General features: G+C 43.0%; 1 protein-coding gene across 9 annotated transcripts; it reads left to right on the top strand.

The window, feature by feature from the left end:
- Nucleotides 1-1,615: 1,615 nt before the first annotated feature.
- Nucleotides 1,616-14,016, top strand: ppp1r12b (protein phosphatase 1, regulatory subunit 12B). Of its 9 annotated transcripts, XM_083974923.1 has the most exons (8): nucleotides 1,616-2,320; nucleotides 6,681-6,697; nucleotides 6,829-6,958; nucleotides 8,128-8,244; nucleotides 8,387-8,437; nucleotides 8,601-8,651; nucleotides 9,405-9,476; nucleotides 13,208-14,016. In XM_083974923.1, exons 1-7 carry the CDS (start codon nucleotides 2,219-2,221, stop codon nucleotides 9,444-9,446), a joined length of 510 nt encoding a protein of 169 aa, XP_083831049.1. In that variant the 5' UTR covers nucleotides 1,616-2,218; the 3' UTR covers nucleotides 9,447-9,476; nucleotides 13,208-14,016. The 9 variants fall into 9 exon arrangements, with proteins under 9 accessions (XP_083831049.1, XP_083831048.1, XP_083831046.1 ...); XM_083974922.1 differs by lacking the exon at nucleotides 9,405-9,476 and having other exon boundaries at nucleotides 8,128-8,232; XM_083974920.1 differs by lacking the exon at nucleotides 9,405-9,476 and having other exon boundaries at nucleotides 8,128-8,232; nucleotides 11,289-14,016.
- The last annotated feature ends 406 nt before the right edge of the window (nucleotides 14,017-14,422 follow it).

Raw genomic sequence — 14,422 nt, 5'->3', positions numbered from 1 at the left:
TGGTTGTGCGGTCGTGGGTGGGGATGGGTGAAGAGCAGAGTGAAGTGGTTGATCCCAGGTTGTTGAGTCTATGAGGGATTATAGTATTAAAAGTGGAGCTCAAGTCAATGAACAGCATTCTCACATGTTTGGATGATCCACACGGGACAGGACTGAATGAGGTGTGTCAGACAGCACAAGCATGTGAAACCATTTTAGAACACAACTAGGGTTTGTGTAACGGAGGTCCGCAGGTATAGTCACAGTCACGAGGTACCAGGAAGGAGAAGTGACAACGTATGGCGGTTAGCGGTTCTGAAGTTAAAGCAGAAGTAAGCAGAATGTTTGTGTTAAAGCAGAAGTAAGCGGAATATTTGTGTTAATATAAGTCTTAAATAGTTATATCTTCCGACGGCAATCACTTACATAGAGTGTTTGGTCCGAAACACAGGTCTGTCAGTCACTCTGCTCTGCTGTAAGCCGAGGAGAAAACTTCTTGTATACTTCCTTGTATCCTACAAGCTTTATCCAATTAGGAGAGAGAACGGCATGAAGGGCTGTGTGTGCAGCCAAGGGATGCGCGTGAATGTGGTGACGTAGGGACAAGGACCAATAGATCCATGACGAGGGCGGGGGCTGCTAACTCCATCGGCTGACAAAAAGTTAGCCAAAACGACCGGATCGCTTACTTCTGCTTTAAACTCACTTGCCCATAAAAGACGTGCTAACCCACTTGCCAAGCGGTCATTGACCTCTTGGCGAAACGGTTAGCATCATCGCCCGCGGTGTGGGAGACCCAGGTTCGAAACCCACTCAGGGCAGGCCAGAACAACATTGGTCACATTAGTGCGACTGGGCGATGGCGACTCCAGCTTGTTGTTGGGAGAAATTAAAGATGCTGATCCGGTGATGCTGAGGTGTTTAGGTGTTGTGTCTTTTCAGGGGCAGCGTCATGGCTGATCTGAGGGGTGCTACTTTTTTTTAATCCCATATCATTTTCCTGCCCCTGCATGTAGGCTACTGTTAGTTCCTTGAAGGACAGAAGACGGCCCTCTGATAGGCTGGTGGTGACCCCGCCTCCTGTCGAGCTGTGACCCTCAAAGTATAAGTGGTCCAGTTAATGGATGGATAGATGTAGGAGGAAATGTGGCACAAGTGCTCTCTGTTAACACCATGTAACACACACACACACACACACACACACACACACACACACACACACACGCGCGCGCGCGCGCTAACATCCTCTCCTCTTCATCACACTGCGGGGTGCACAGAATTACTTGACACCTCGTGGTTGTTGATGGCTCCTCAGGTAATACAGTCAGTTGACCTTCCAGGACAACAAACTGCTGCAGCCACCCCCCCCCCCCCCCCCCCCCCCCACCTCCATCCCCTCGGCTCTGTGCTCCACCTCCCTTATCCCCCGTCCACATCACTGGACAATTTTAGCCCTCAGTGCCGAGTCCGGCCATAGCAGAGCTTCTGGCAGGCTGCCACAGAGAGCTGCCAAAGCTGGAGAGGGGGGGGGGGGGGGGGGGGGGGGGGGGGGGGGGGGTGGGAGGGTGATCAAGCAGTGAAAGGAGTAAGAGAGAGAGAGAGAGAGAGAGAGAGAGAGAGAGAAAGCAAGAGAGGGAGGGAGATGGAGAGAGTGTATAACTTTGGGAAACATAGGAAGAGGCAGCACAGGGAACAAACTTTTCTCTGTTGGCTGCTTTCTCCTGGACTTTTTTTCCCGCATTTCCTCAAAGACGTCAGTGAAGACAAGGGATGCTAATTTGTTTGTTCTGCTAGTTTAAGAGTTGTTTCTCAGTTTTTTTTTCTCTCTCTGTGAGCAGCAGACATTATTTTACTTTTGTTGTTCTTTGCATTTTTTATCTGATTATCGCCTCACTGCCTGAGCTTTGAAGAAGGCGTGACCACACATCTGAAATCCCTCCAAATTTAGCCGGAGTGCTTTCCAACTCATGGGAGTCTGAAGCTGGACTGAAACAAACACACACACACACACACACACACACACACACACACACACACACACACACACACACATTCACATTCACACACACACACACACACCCACCTGTTGTTGCTGAGGATTCCCCGGGAACACAGTCATGGGCATCTGCGTCACTGCTGCTTGAGGGGATCTGTGCGTCCGTGCAGCTGTTATCTGGCGGTGGCTTCAGTGAATGTTACAGTAGAAGTTGACCTGGCTTGTTGAGGGTAGAGGAGGGAGATGTCATCCTACTACCCACGCACCAAGGACCTGACCCGCACCAGAAAGTCACTGACAGACTCACCACCGTCCTCTCCGTCCCCTACAGACAAAAACTACAGAGTAAGACCACAAGCTTTTCTTCTAGAGAAATACACATTTAAAAACATATATATCTTGGTGTAATGATGTCACCCATTTAACAGAAATGTCTAATTTCAAATCTCTGCATGTGCAACATACTGTGAGACATATTGTCCTGAAGCTGTTGAAATGATGAAATGAAACTTGAAAAAAAACCCAAAACATTTTATTTCCTGTAGGTGTCAATGACTCATCCATAAACAAGATTCATTTCTCTGGATTCAGACCAAATGCTTTTTGACGTCTCACCACCTGAGAGAATAAACTCAATTTATGAATCATATAAGTCATAATTATATAAAGTGGAAATAGTCCTAAATGATGTGAGGAATGGTTACTTTAGTTTATCACATATAGTAAGATGACATATTTTAATAGTTTGTTTTTGATGGTTTGTCAGATATTATATAATATATGAAATTGAAACAGCTTGAACTAACTATACTGGACATATCTCACTATCTTATTATCAGTTTTCTTAAGCTAAATAACTGTGATATTAACTGATAACTGATATTATTGTTAGTTTAATTAAGTTTATGTATTTGGCAATGAGCTGTTTCAGTGTATTCAGTTAAACAAACATCTATTTCCCATTTTCTCTGTGCATATTTACATGAACAAGTGCCACTTTTGATTCATTAAATAAGTTAGACTAAAAATGAACAAATAGCTTGTGAGGCACATCATGTCACCGTGTTTGATGACTTGTGAAATAGAGGCAAAGTATTTGTTCCGAGGCGCTGAAGGTCTGATCACACTTTCTGGAAAAGACTTTTGGATTGAAACATTCCTTCTGTAATTTCCTGTTATTTCTCTTTTTTTCTGTCTAAGTGGCTTATTCTCATGGGCGTTGTTTGACTGTTGTGTTTATGTCAGTGCATCAGAGTGGAGCTGGACACTGTGTGACAGGAACATTTAAAGGGACAGACAGCTGTACAATTATGAAGCTAATGTGATTCAGTCATGCCACACTACAGACACTCTCATTGTAGTGAATGGATGCTGTCATTCTCTTTGCTCTCTATGAGAAGTGTCAGTGTCTCTGTGTTGTATCCATGGCGAAACTTGGGAATTAATTTTCCATGATGTCAGCCCAATCTGAATTGGCTGCATTTTCATGGGAGAGAAAATTCAATGCAAAAATGGGGTGGGGGGGGGGTTGGAATCAGACTAGAGGAGTATTTTTAGCACCTGTCACGATGTTTTGATGAAAACCTGGTCCTGTTTAGTAAAATACAATGTCTGTTACAGCTGTCAGCCGCAGGAAGAGTTATAAACATTAACACATTACATTATTGGATGACATCAATCATTAGACAGATGTGAGCAGGGGTGATTTTCTCATGCACTAAACCTACGTACAAATGTGAGGTATTTGCACTCTCCTCGAGTATTTCTATTTAATGCTTCTTTTAAATTTTTACTTTTTTTACCCCACTACAGTAGTTTGACAGCTATAATTACTTTCCACATTAGCATTTTACATATAAAAATGACAAGCTTATAAAATATAACACACTATTAAAGATTAAGCCAGTGGTTCCAAAAAATGTTTTGGCTTGCAGCGTTTTACAAAAAAAAAATTGTGTGTGTGCAGATGTCCAAATGCATATTTTCCCTCTAAAAGTCTCAGATGGAGATTTATACAACTGCCAAAGCCCCAAAAGAAACAGTTAAGGAGTATTTCATTAAAACAAAAAGGACAAGAAAAGTGTTTGAGAAAATGAATATAAATTTTTGTGGCAGAATTTAAATTTTTCTCTCCATTAATCCTTTTTAATCATTGCATGACCACCCACATTTATTTTGTGACCCCTCTGAGTGGCCTGACCCTCAGCTACAGGTCACTACACTAACTGTGCAAACATGTTAAAACTAGTTTCATTTCTATACAAAGATAGAACAATACAATTCTTGATCAATCAGCATTAACAATATACCACTGTAGCAGGTGCAGAGTACTTTTATTTTGGTATCCTAAGCACATTGAGCTGATCATAGCTACTTTCACTGCTGAATGTGAAGCATTTGGATTCACTGCTTTTGAAGAAGGAAAAAAAAAGAAGAGGAAGATGTTCTTAGTGGCCAAAAGGTCTCTGATGTACTGTAAAGAGTTAGTGGAGAGTGAGGAGTGGCTGAAGTCAGGAAAGGTGAGTGAATGTGGAAGAAACGTCTTTTATGGCCGTGCAGGCAGTGACGGCTCCAGTAGTGGGGGTGAAGTGAGAGAGGGAAGAGTGGGTAGCTCAGATTTTCCTACTGAAGTCGTCCAGTTAGCTTTGAAGAGAAGATGCTGTGACAGAAAGAGGGGATGAAGAGAAAAGAGTGAGACGAGGGAAGAGGGCTTGAGTCTTGTAATGACGATTTCATTGGCTTTGGAAAACTGTGAAAACTGCTGCTAACAATGTCATTTGTACTTCTTAACACTGAGCTCATGCAAACAACTTGTGTGTGCATGTGCATGTGTGTGTGTTAGCGTGTACCCCTGACCCCCTCCCTCACGGTGTCACGGTGTTATAATGTTATTCCTGGCAAACCATTAAAAACTGGAGGCAGTTGTGTTTACAGAGCGCTCTCGGTCCGTGCGTGCACCCGTTGGTCTGATACAGTCTGAGACTCTGTTGTTTTCTAACCTTCAACATCTGCTCTGCTACATGTGCCACTGGTGACTCCCTCTATATTTCCTAACAAGGCAATCAGGTTGGTGCAGCTGCGTGACTTTGGCTCAATGTGGACAAAAAGTTTCATGACGCAGAAGTATATATAACAGCACTCATGCATTACTGTAAGGATTCTCTCTCTTTCGCCCTGTGAACCACGCTGGGCCCACTCTGTATCTCTTGGGGATTGGAATTAAGTTATAAGAAACTCATTTCACCAATTTCCTAATCCTGGAGTGTGAAATAGGTTTCTGTGTAGGAACTAGTCACCTTGAAAGAGTTTGGCTCATATCTGCACAAGAAGACTTAATGATGATTTTTCTATATAATGAATCTGAGGGATCTCCCCACTATAGCACAAAGAGATCAGAGTGAGTGAGAGCTCTTCTCCAGAGCTCCATCCTTGGCCCTTCTTCATCTGAGGTCATGGAGGTCTGTTTTTTCCTGGATAGCTCTGCTTAAGCACATGACCACATAAGGACAGGCAACGCTGGCTCAGTTATGTAAACAGTTGCTGGGGAATAGCTCCTCTGACGCTGCGTGAAATATCCCCGTAACTCACCGAATGTGAGCACAGGAATAGCTGTTCCTTTGGACATAAATTGTCCTCCTATAACGCACATGCTTTTAACCCCATGTCCACATCTGCTTCTCGTCTCCCAACAGCTCCGACTGCCACACATGATGTTTATTGCAAAGCGTTTCTTCAACAGAGTTGTTTTAAGACTTCTTTCTGTCTTAGGACGGCTACTCCAAATCTTAGAGTTTAGGAGGGAAGTTTACGAGACAGCAGCAGATATAGATAGAGATTGTGGATCACTCTGGCCTGATATTATGGTATCTCTCTCTTCGTCTCTCTTTTCCAGCCTCTGACCGATAGTAAACACTTGCAGTCATCCTCCTCTCATGTGCCACGTTTATCAGCTGCTGGCAGTGAGTTATCTGTGTGTTCAGAGCAGAAACGGGTCCGGATGGAGGTCTAGATAGAGCAAAACATTTTAATACTAGAGATTCTGTTCACATACTGTAGAGCCTCCAGTGTACATCAGCACAAGGAGGCAGTAGAAAACAAGAACTACTCCAACTTTGTGCTAATTAACTATAGGCCCATCTCTGAGGAAAAAAAAAACACTTCCGAAATGAAAACAAATCCAGCATGTGATCAGGACGTGCAACTTGGCACCACGCAGGGTGGACATGCCAAAACAAAAACCTGCCAGGACAGTCTGCTATCAGTCAGTCGTTGTCAGAGGTCAGCCGCTCAGTCGTCACACAGGAGATACTTAGCTTCCAGTGTCATGATGTCATCTTCATGCTGCAGGCATTGGTGTGGCAGCCGCCTATTTTAAAAGATTAACCAGGCTCACCGGGAAGGTTTGACCTGTGTGAACCCTGTCAGTGTGCAGTGATGGGGTGAATTATATCTCACTTCTGCATGTGCTTTTTTCCCCCCTCTGGGACTTCAGGCCTCTGAACACGCTGTGATAATTCACTGGGAAGTTTTGCTTTTCTACTCTGTTGTCTCGAAATGGAAAAACATTTCACTGCCGAGCCTCTGTTTGGTCTTATCAAACAAATAAATCTGGATTTATCCACAAGAGAACATTTTTGAGACACTGTTGTTCCCATGCTGTGATGCTGAGCGATCACGCTAACATGGCTTATTCTTTGTGTTTCAGCATGACAGACTGTCAAGGTAAGGATTAGGCTTTGTTGTTTTCTCTCTCTCTCCTGTATCATACTGCTGCATTTCTTAAAATAAATAAATAAGTGCCCTAAATAAAGCGGCACCGTGTACTGATCTGATCTGATCTGTGTTGCCTCCAGATACGACTCCAGTGGAGAGAGTGCAACAGACAAACCACTGGGCCGCACCAGCTCATACACACGGAGAGAGACGAGGCTGGCTGCTCTGAACAGACAAGAACAGGACTCCACCACCAAAGATTATAAGAAGGTATAAAACTATTACTGTGTTTTAGAACAAGCACATTCCCCTGTGAATCAAAGCTACAGTCCTGGATACAGTATGGCTGTTGGGTCATCATGCAATCTTTATATCTATTTTTATAATAATTCTGCAGATGGAGATTTAATTGGACTTTTAGATAATTAACAGTATCAGTGTCAATCTTTGTAAGTATTTAAAGGTTACTAGAATAGGATTTCACCAACATGCAATGTAAGGTTGCTAATATAAGCCGGCTGTGATATGACAGTTTATAAATGTTGTTAATTTCATAGACAGATTAGTTTTCTACTAGTGTTTTTCAACCTTGGGGTCGGGACCCCACATGGGGTCGGCTGGAATTCAAATGGGGTCACCTGAAATGTCTACTAATTGATAAAACAAAAAACACACTAATAAAATAATTTTTAAACAAATTATTATTATTTTTAAAAATATGATTAAAAAAACCACACACAATCTTAAACAACTGTATTCTATACTTTCACTTTATCTTGACGGCCGTGACCATGTGACTGCATGTGATTGCGGGGTCGCCAGAAATTTGTGATGTCAAAATGGGGTCAAGAGCCAAAAAAGATTGGGAACCACTATGCTAGAGAATGTCTATTAATGTTGACATGAAATAACTATTGTTTTTACTAAATTAGTATCAGTAAACATTGTATCACATGCCATTTGGCAACTTGTTGTGTTTTGACATTTTATCCGTAGTGCATTTTAGTTTGTTAATTTAATAATGTTGAATAGTCTTATCAAGTTATTGTGCATACAATTAGGCATCAGTCTGTTGATATAATTAGATCATCATGAAATGACTTCATGATCAAAATGTTGATATTGCATTGATTTCTCCACTGCATACTCACTGGGTTGGCTTTCATAATATAATATATCTTCCCTTGAACATCATGGTATATGCAGAAATCAAACCCATATGTCATCCATTCTCACAGTAGTACAGATGATCCATTGTTAGGGTGGAGTTGGGCAAAACACCACGCTTTGTTATTGCCTAAGCTCAGGGGTTTGTTCCAACTGTGGCTCCTCATGAGGACACAGGATGAAAGATGTTTCAAATGTTTACTTTGAACTAAATTTTTTACTCATGCTATTTCTTAATCCTGATTTTCTTCTCTCTCTCTTTTTTTTTTTAGATGTATGCAGAGGCTTTGCACGAGAACGAGAGGCTCAAGTCCAGGTTGCATGACAGCAAACAAGAACTGGTCAAGATCCGTGCCCAGCTGGAGAAAGTGACACAGGTACAGAGACAGGTACATTTCACTGCCACGCCATCGACCCTCTCCCGTGTGGGTGCTCTGTCGAAAGGTCATGACTGATTACTCGACAATGTTCACAATTCTTCCAAGATTTCCTCCATTGCTTCACCATAACAGCACAATTCTCCATTTCTAGAGGCACGACAGGATATCGGAGAGGTCTACAGTACTTGAAACGGAGAAAAGGGTAAGTGTCCTGTCAGAGTTTTGGCATTCATCAAGATGGATGAACACCCACATCTTGTTCTTTGCAAGTCATTCTCTTGCCTACTTGAAATTGTAGCCTAATGGCTTTTCACTCCAGGGTACCCTAGTAGTATATTTATTTCAGTTGTTTCTTCTTTTCACAGGAAAAACAAGCTCTTGAGAAACGAGTGTCAGACATGGAGGAGGAGATAAAGGTCAGTCCAGACAAACCTAAATAGTGCAGACTCATCCTAAGTTTAAATGGCATCTATTTTGTCTCATAATGCAAGTTGTGCTTCATTGATCCTCATAATGGGTTTTTTTGTACTCCCAAAATAATAACACACCTCCAGCTCTCACTCATGCTAAATGTAGCACGCCTAAAGTGTTTATACAAAGCAAAACATGCACATTTAGCACACTCCAGGGTTGTGCTTAGGCAGGTGGGATGGGAGTCAAGGAGAGGGAAGGTTAATGCTTTAGGCTCATTACCCACAATGTTCTGCTGGGCCACTTCCTGCCAGGCTAAGGAGGAGTCTGCGCTGCTGCTCCCCTGCTCCACTTATCCCACTGTTGGGGTGAACATTGTGACCTAGTTCCAGCTGAATACCAAACCCTGTCCAAGAGCAAAAAGACCTGCTTTTGTGAGACATTCCTGCACTGCACTGTGTGTATTCTCCTTCACAAAGAAACACAACAGCAGAGAGATCTCAGGCCCGAGCAGACGCCGTCTGTGTTGGATTCGGTGATAGAAGCAGTCCAAAATCACACGATAAGGTTATGATTTGATTGTTACGGCAACATTGTTATATTCCCTGAGAGAAATGAAATCATGGCTAAGGCCTGAGAAAAAAACCCCAAAACAATACGCAGACACTGACGAAAACATTACAAAATAGGACACAATGCAGCAGTGTGGTACGCCAGCAGCAGATGTTTGACCCCCCATGTTGTCGTGGTTCCCTCAGCAGGACGCCCCACTGCGCTTCCGCTGTGGGTACCAGCCCTGAGTGCAGGCTGTCTCAGGGGGAGGGGGGATGGTGAGTGGTCGCTATGACACCGAGGAGTGATTGACACCTGCCTGTCACTTCACATCATTCTGTTCTGTCAGAGACAGGGGCATGTTTACACGTGTGGACACACACACACACACACAAACACACATGACACTGTAAGCTGAAATATACAAGTGTTTTATACCGTGAATGCCACAGAGGCACAGGCACATAATCCATTTATTTCATTTAGATGCAAAGCACCGAAGGGAGCTGTCTTGTCACTCACCCACAAAGTCACTTGTTCCTTTTTAGCAAGGTTGAGCTTCTCCACGAGGGGGGAAACCTCCTCAGTGGTTTAGTCCTACACGTGCCGATCTGCGCCACCTAGTGGAGGGGAAGAACAGCAGCAGCACCTTAGGCCCTGCTGGTACTGATGAGATTTTGTCAAACTACAGGCAAACGAGTAACAACTGCTGCCATTTGGGCACACGTTATAACACCATTGTGAGTGTTACAACTGCTGCTGCTTTTCTGTTTGTGTTGCCATTTAAACAAATGCAGTGGTGACACTCACTTCTCACCGGTGAAAGAAGTGTGAGAAATTGCAGAGGCTGTTACTCTACTTGACTGTAGACGGTGCACATCAGCTCCTGTTTGCTGCTCTTACTTCTGTTGCACATTCGGGGTTGCAGTTTGAGTTTAGGGTCTACCTCATTAGCTCCAAAACTACTGGCACTATGGTTCTTCCTGCGCCTGGTTTGGGATGTTTCACATCAATTCTACGATATGCCCCGGTTGCTCCTTTTTAAATAAGTGTCAGATTACTTTGTACGTTCTTACAGTTCTTACAGAAAAGCTAAATTATTCCTAGTGATATTATTCCTACTTTCTGAAAAATGAATTAATAGCAGCTGTGTTGAATTATCACTGGCACTCGCGAGTGTAGACAGATCTGATTTAATATCAGAGAGCTCAATATTAAGAGAGTGTAATAATGGATACTGGTCATTATGTATTCTCAGCTCACTCTGTCCCTTTCTTTCCTCTCACCAAGGGCACCTCTCCAGAAACTGTCCTGTTTTATTCTGCGAGCAAGAGAACATTATATGCATGAACTGCTCAGTCTCAAACACACACGGGCTAGCTTCAAATTGCTTTTACAAATGTGTTTTGGTGTTATAAGAGGTAGCTGGATGTCCCCCTGAATGTCATCCTCGGCCATATTCGTGTCATCAGATTTGTGTTTGGGGAAACTCAACTACAAGTGCGTGTGAGTGTGTGCGTGTGTGTTCTGAGTGGTTTCCCCTCAGGAATGGCGTCAAACCACAGACTTTACTGTCAAACCACATTGAGGTTTACCTCAGACAGTCAGGCCAAGAGGAAGGAGGAGGGGGGATGAATCATCTCCATTTCTCTGACTAATAACTCGACTAGGTTCTTGTGCTGAAATTGCAGCAAATTTAGGTTGAATGAATTTGAATTCCTTCTCCTTTGCAAGTCTATGCATATAATAATAACACGTTAGCGCTTCACCACTCTCGCTCATGTACAGCCCAGTTTTGATGAGTTCAAACCCAAGAAGATGTGGCTTCATAATTTGCTTTGCTTGTGGCACCTTTTTGCTCCTTCTCTTCAAATCTAAATATTTCGTTATGTAAGCCCTCTGACAAGTCCCTCAGATCTATTGTTCTTTTCCTCTGTGTGTGTGTGTGTGTAGGCGTGTGGATGCATTTCTGTATGAGTGTATATAGTATATAAATATACATGTATCAGTCTTCTTCCTTGCACATGGCCTGCCTCCCTGCATGCTTTCTCTGTCTGCCCCTCTCTGTATCTCTCTCCTCCTCTGTGCAGGCTTTCCCTGCTCTGGCTCAGGTCCAGACCTTGCGGAGGGTGAACGAGTGTCTCCTGGCTGAAAATAGAGCCATGCTGCGCGCCCTCGCCCGCCTCTCTGAGACGGCCTCCATGCCGGAGACGGAGGACCTCTGATCCTCTGACATCACCTGTCCTCCTTTCCCCCTCCTCCTTTTGCTCTCCCCTTCCTCACAGCCACATACATACCTTCTACACTCCTCTCTCCTTCTGGTGCCTCTACAGCCCCCTCGTCCTCTGCTGTGTTCTTCTCAGGCAGGTCCTGCACCCTCCCAATGCTCACTGCTCCCCCCCTCCTACACTATGCATCTTCCTCTGCACTCTCTCTCTTTTTTTTTAACCCATTCTCCTTTATGGCCATCAGAGGGTAACCCTGCTGACCCTTTTTCTCAAAATAATCCCCTGCAAAGTGAATTTTAAGCTACATTCATGGGGGTTCACATAAAGTGCATTAGTTGCTCTTTCTGATTATCATGTAAATCACATCAGTCGTAGATTCTGCACCATAAAGAATAAATGCATTTTATAGCTATTGATCTTGGAACAGTGAAATAAATGCAGGCCCTGTGTAATGTGCTGTGTAATCAATGCAAAGTTGTTTGCCAAGAAAATAGCCATTCTAGTCAATCTTCCAAAGAAAATGAAACGTGTGAGATCATTAGACTTCAAAATGAGCAAGTTCTACGCCACTGGGTGAGAAACACACACACACACACACACTTTGAGTGATATTGTTTGTGTGTGTGTGTGTGTTTCTGTTCATGAACCCTCTTAAGGAAAAATAAATAGAGAAACATGTCGCTTTAAAGTGATCCAACATTTGGCAAATGCTAGTGTCCACTTTCTTGCCAACAGTTAAACGACAAGATCAATACCAATCTGTGCACTAAATATGAAGCTAGCAGGTATAGCTGGCTGGCTTAGCTTGGTATAGACTGGAGCCTGGGGGAAACAGGTAGTCTGAGACTGGTCACAGGGTAATAAAATAGACCTACATCCTAATCTAATTTCAGTGTGACAACCTCTGTAACCTCATGCAATTCTGCACAGATCTAAATATAACTTGTTATTTGGTGAGCTTTAGAGGTAAGTCACAGTACGCTACCGCAGGACACAACCAGACTAACTGTTTCCCTGTTGTGCTCAGTCTTTATGCTAAACTAAGCTGCTGGCTGTTGCTGGTTTTCATATTTAGCATACAGACACAAGCGTGGCACTAATCTTCTTACCTAACTCTGGGCAAGAAAGATGATAATAATAATTGTTCCCTAAATGTCAAACTATTCCTTTAACTGCATTTAGAGCACAGCATTCAATTGTTTTCTGTACTTGGTTTGGATGATCGTGACAAAAGAAATAACCTGATCTCCGTAGATTATGAAGATGGTGATGCCAGGTGCCTTTGCTCATTCATCGGTTTTGGTAATATGTCACAGCAGAGGGTTACTGTTTGTCTCTAGTAGAGGGGAAATACTTTGACAAAGAGGGTGGTTATTTTTAGCCGTTGCTCCTCATGAGAGACATGACCTAGATTTGGGAAACTGACCCTCTCTCGGTTTCTCTCTCTTTGACTTCATTCTCTGTCACTGTTCACATGCAGAACATACCGTCAAAGTCACTCCTCACTGCATGATCGAGTACCGTGAAGCATGTCCTCATCGTTTGGCCTCAAACTTTCCTGAGAGACAACTTTAAGCCCACTTGTTGATGTGGTGATTTCAGATAATTGATCATTAATGGCCCTGGCGATTAGTGTCACTGTATCTGAAGCTTTAGATTACAAACTTTCTATCCACAAACCACTTAAATGACAGTGCAGAGAAAGACTGTACTGTAAGACTATGTTCGCTGTAATTATTGTCTGATTGTCTAATATAATTTCTTTCCCTCTGCTCTTCCAGATCTTAACAGAGCTCAAGTCTGACAACCAGAGGCTAAAGGATGAGAATGGGGCGCTCATTCGAGTCATCAGCAAACTGTCCAAATGAAAAGATATCTGAGCGTTCCCCGTACTGTGTCCATGGATGCTCTAACCCTGAAATGGCATTTTAATTATCCATGATATCCCAAGTTGTGTCTCCTCTCAGAGTAATGGTGATGGGCCGTTGAGGCTGTATTGCGGAAATAAATTCCCACAGGGACTGGTGAAGTCTCACAAAGTTTCAGACATAATATCGCAGTTAATGACGGAGTTACAGAAATCTTTTCTACTTGATTTATCATTGTTACTTTGTAATATAGAATATTATTTCACATTATCCAAATAGGGACCAGTTATACTGTTTGAAGAGCCAGTTCAAACAAACCCAGTGGTTTGCATGAAAATGCTGCAAAATAATATAATGCCCACACATCACGTTGAGATGTCACGTTTGTTGCTACATTGTGCACTGCAGAAATATATTTTAATGTTGTCTTTTTTATGAAAGAAGAGAGAGGCCAATTATGGTATTGATTTATTCTACTGAAATGATCATGCCACATCTGGGTTAAACATGGGGAAAGTAGGTGAAGCCCCAAAGGCCACTTTGGCATGGATATACATTTGAAAAATCAATCATCTAATTAGAATAAATGGCCAAACTCCTGCAAGTTGAAAACTAAAAGGAGCTTCGTTTCTATAGATAATTATGCGAGCATCCCATAAAGCTACAACAACCAGCAGAGAAGCTTTGCAAGGTGCAGTTCTTCCAAGAAACTTAGATTAATAGAGAGCTCAGATGTGACACTCAGGCCACACTCGGATCGAAAAGCTCTGACCTGAGGGATCAAAGATGGGGCGACGGCAGAGGTGTGGTCTCAGTCCCTGTCCCAGAGCTGAGAGAGGGAGGAGAGGAACGGCGTTTAAAGGACTTTTAACATACCTGAAAAACAGCTACAGAAAGACCCAGACGTGAGGAAACGCAGAGATATAAGAGCTTTTGCCATGGCAGGTATTAAATCAATAACCGCAGAAATTTTCGCAAAGCTGTGCCAGAATACAGTACATGCCTTTCAAACATGCTAAATTAAAACGCAAAAACTGCCACTGCAATCTGTTTCAGGTTTGGTAGGCTTAATCACGTGTGCTAAATAAATCTATTTGCATCTACTCCTCCCAATATTTTGCACGTTCT

The sequence above is a fragment of the Trachurus trachurus genome (assembly GCF_905171665.1).
Source record: "Trachurus trachurus genome assembly, chromosome: 7".
Classification (NCBI taxonomy): Eukaryota; Metazoa; Chordata; class Actinopteri; order Carangiformes; family Carangidae; genus Trachurus; species Trachurus trachurus.
Note: the sequence above shows the minus strand (reverse complement) of the source record. Positions and strands in the feature narration are given on the sequence as shown.

What these genes read in the sequence shown, in the direction of transcription:
- ppp1r12b (XM_083974917.1), top strand. Translation starts at nt 2,219, where the DNA reads ATGTCATCCTACTACCCACGCACCAAGGACCTGACCCGCACCAGAAAG. An exon ending in TACTTGAAACGGAGAAAAGG is followed by an intron (nt 8,438 to 8,600) that starts GTAAGTGTCCTG and finishes TTCTTTTCACAG; the next exon opens with GAAAAACAAGCTCTTGAGAA. An exon ending in ACATGGAGGAGGAGATAAAG is followed by an intron (nt 8,652 to 8,789) that starts GTCAGTCCAGAC and finishes ACACACCTCCAG; the next exon opens with CTCTCACTCATGCTAAATGT.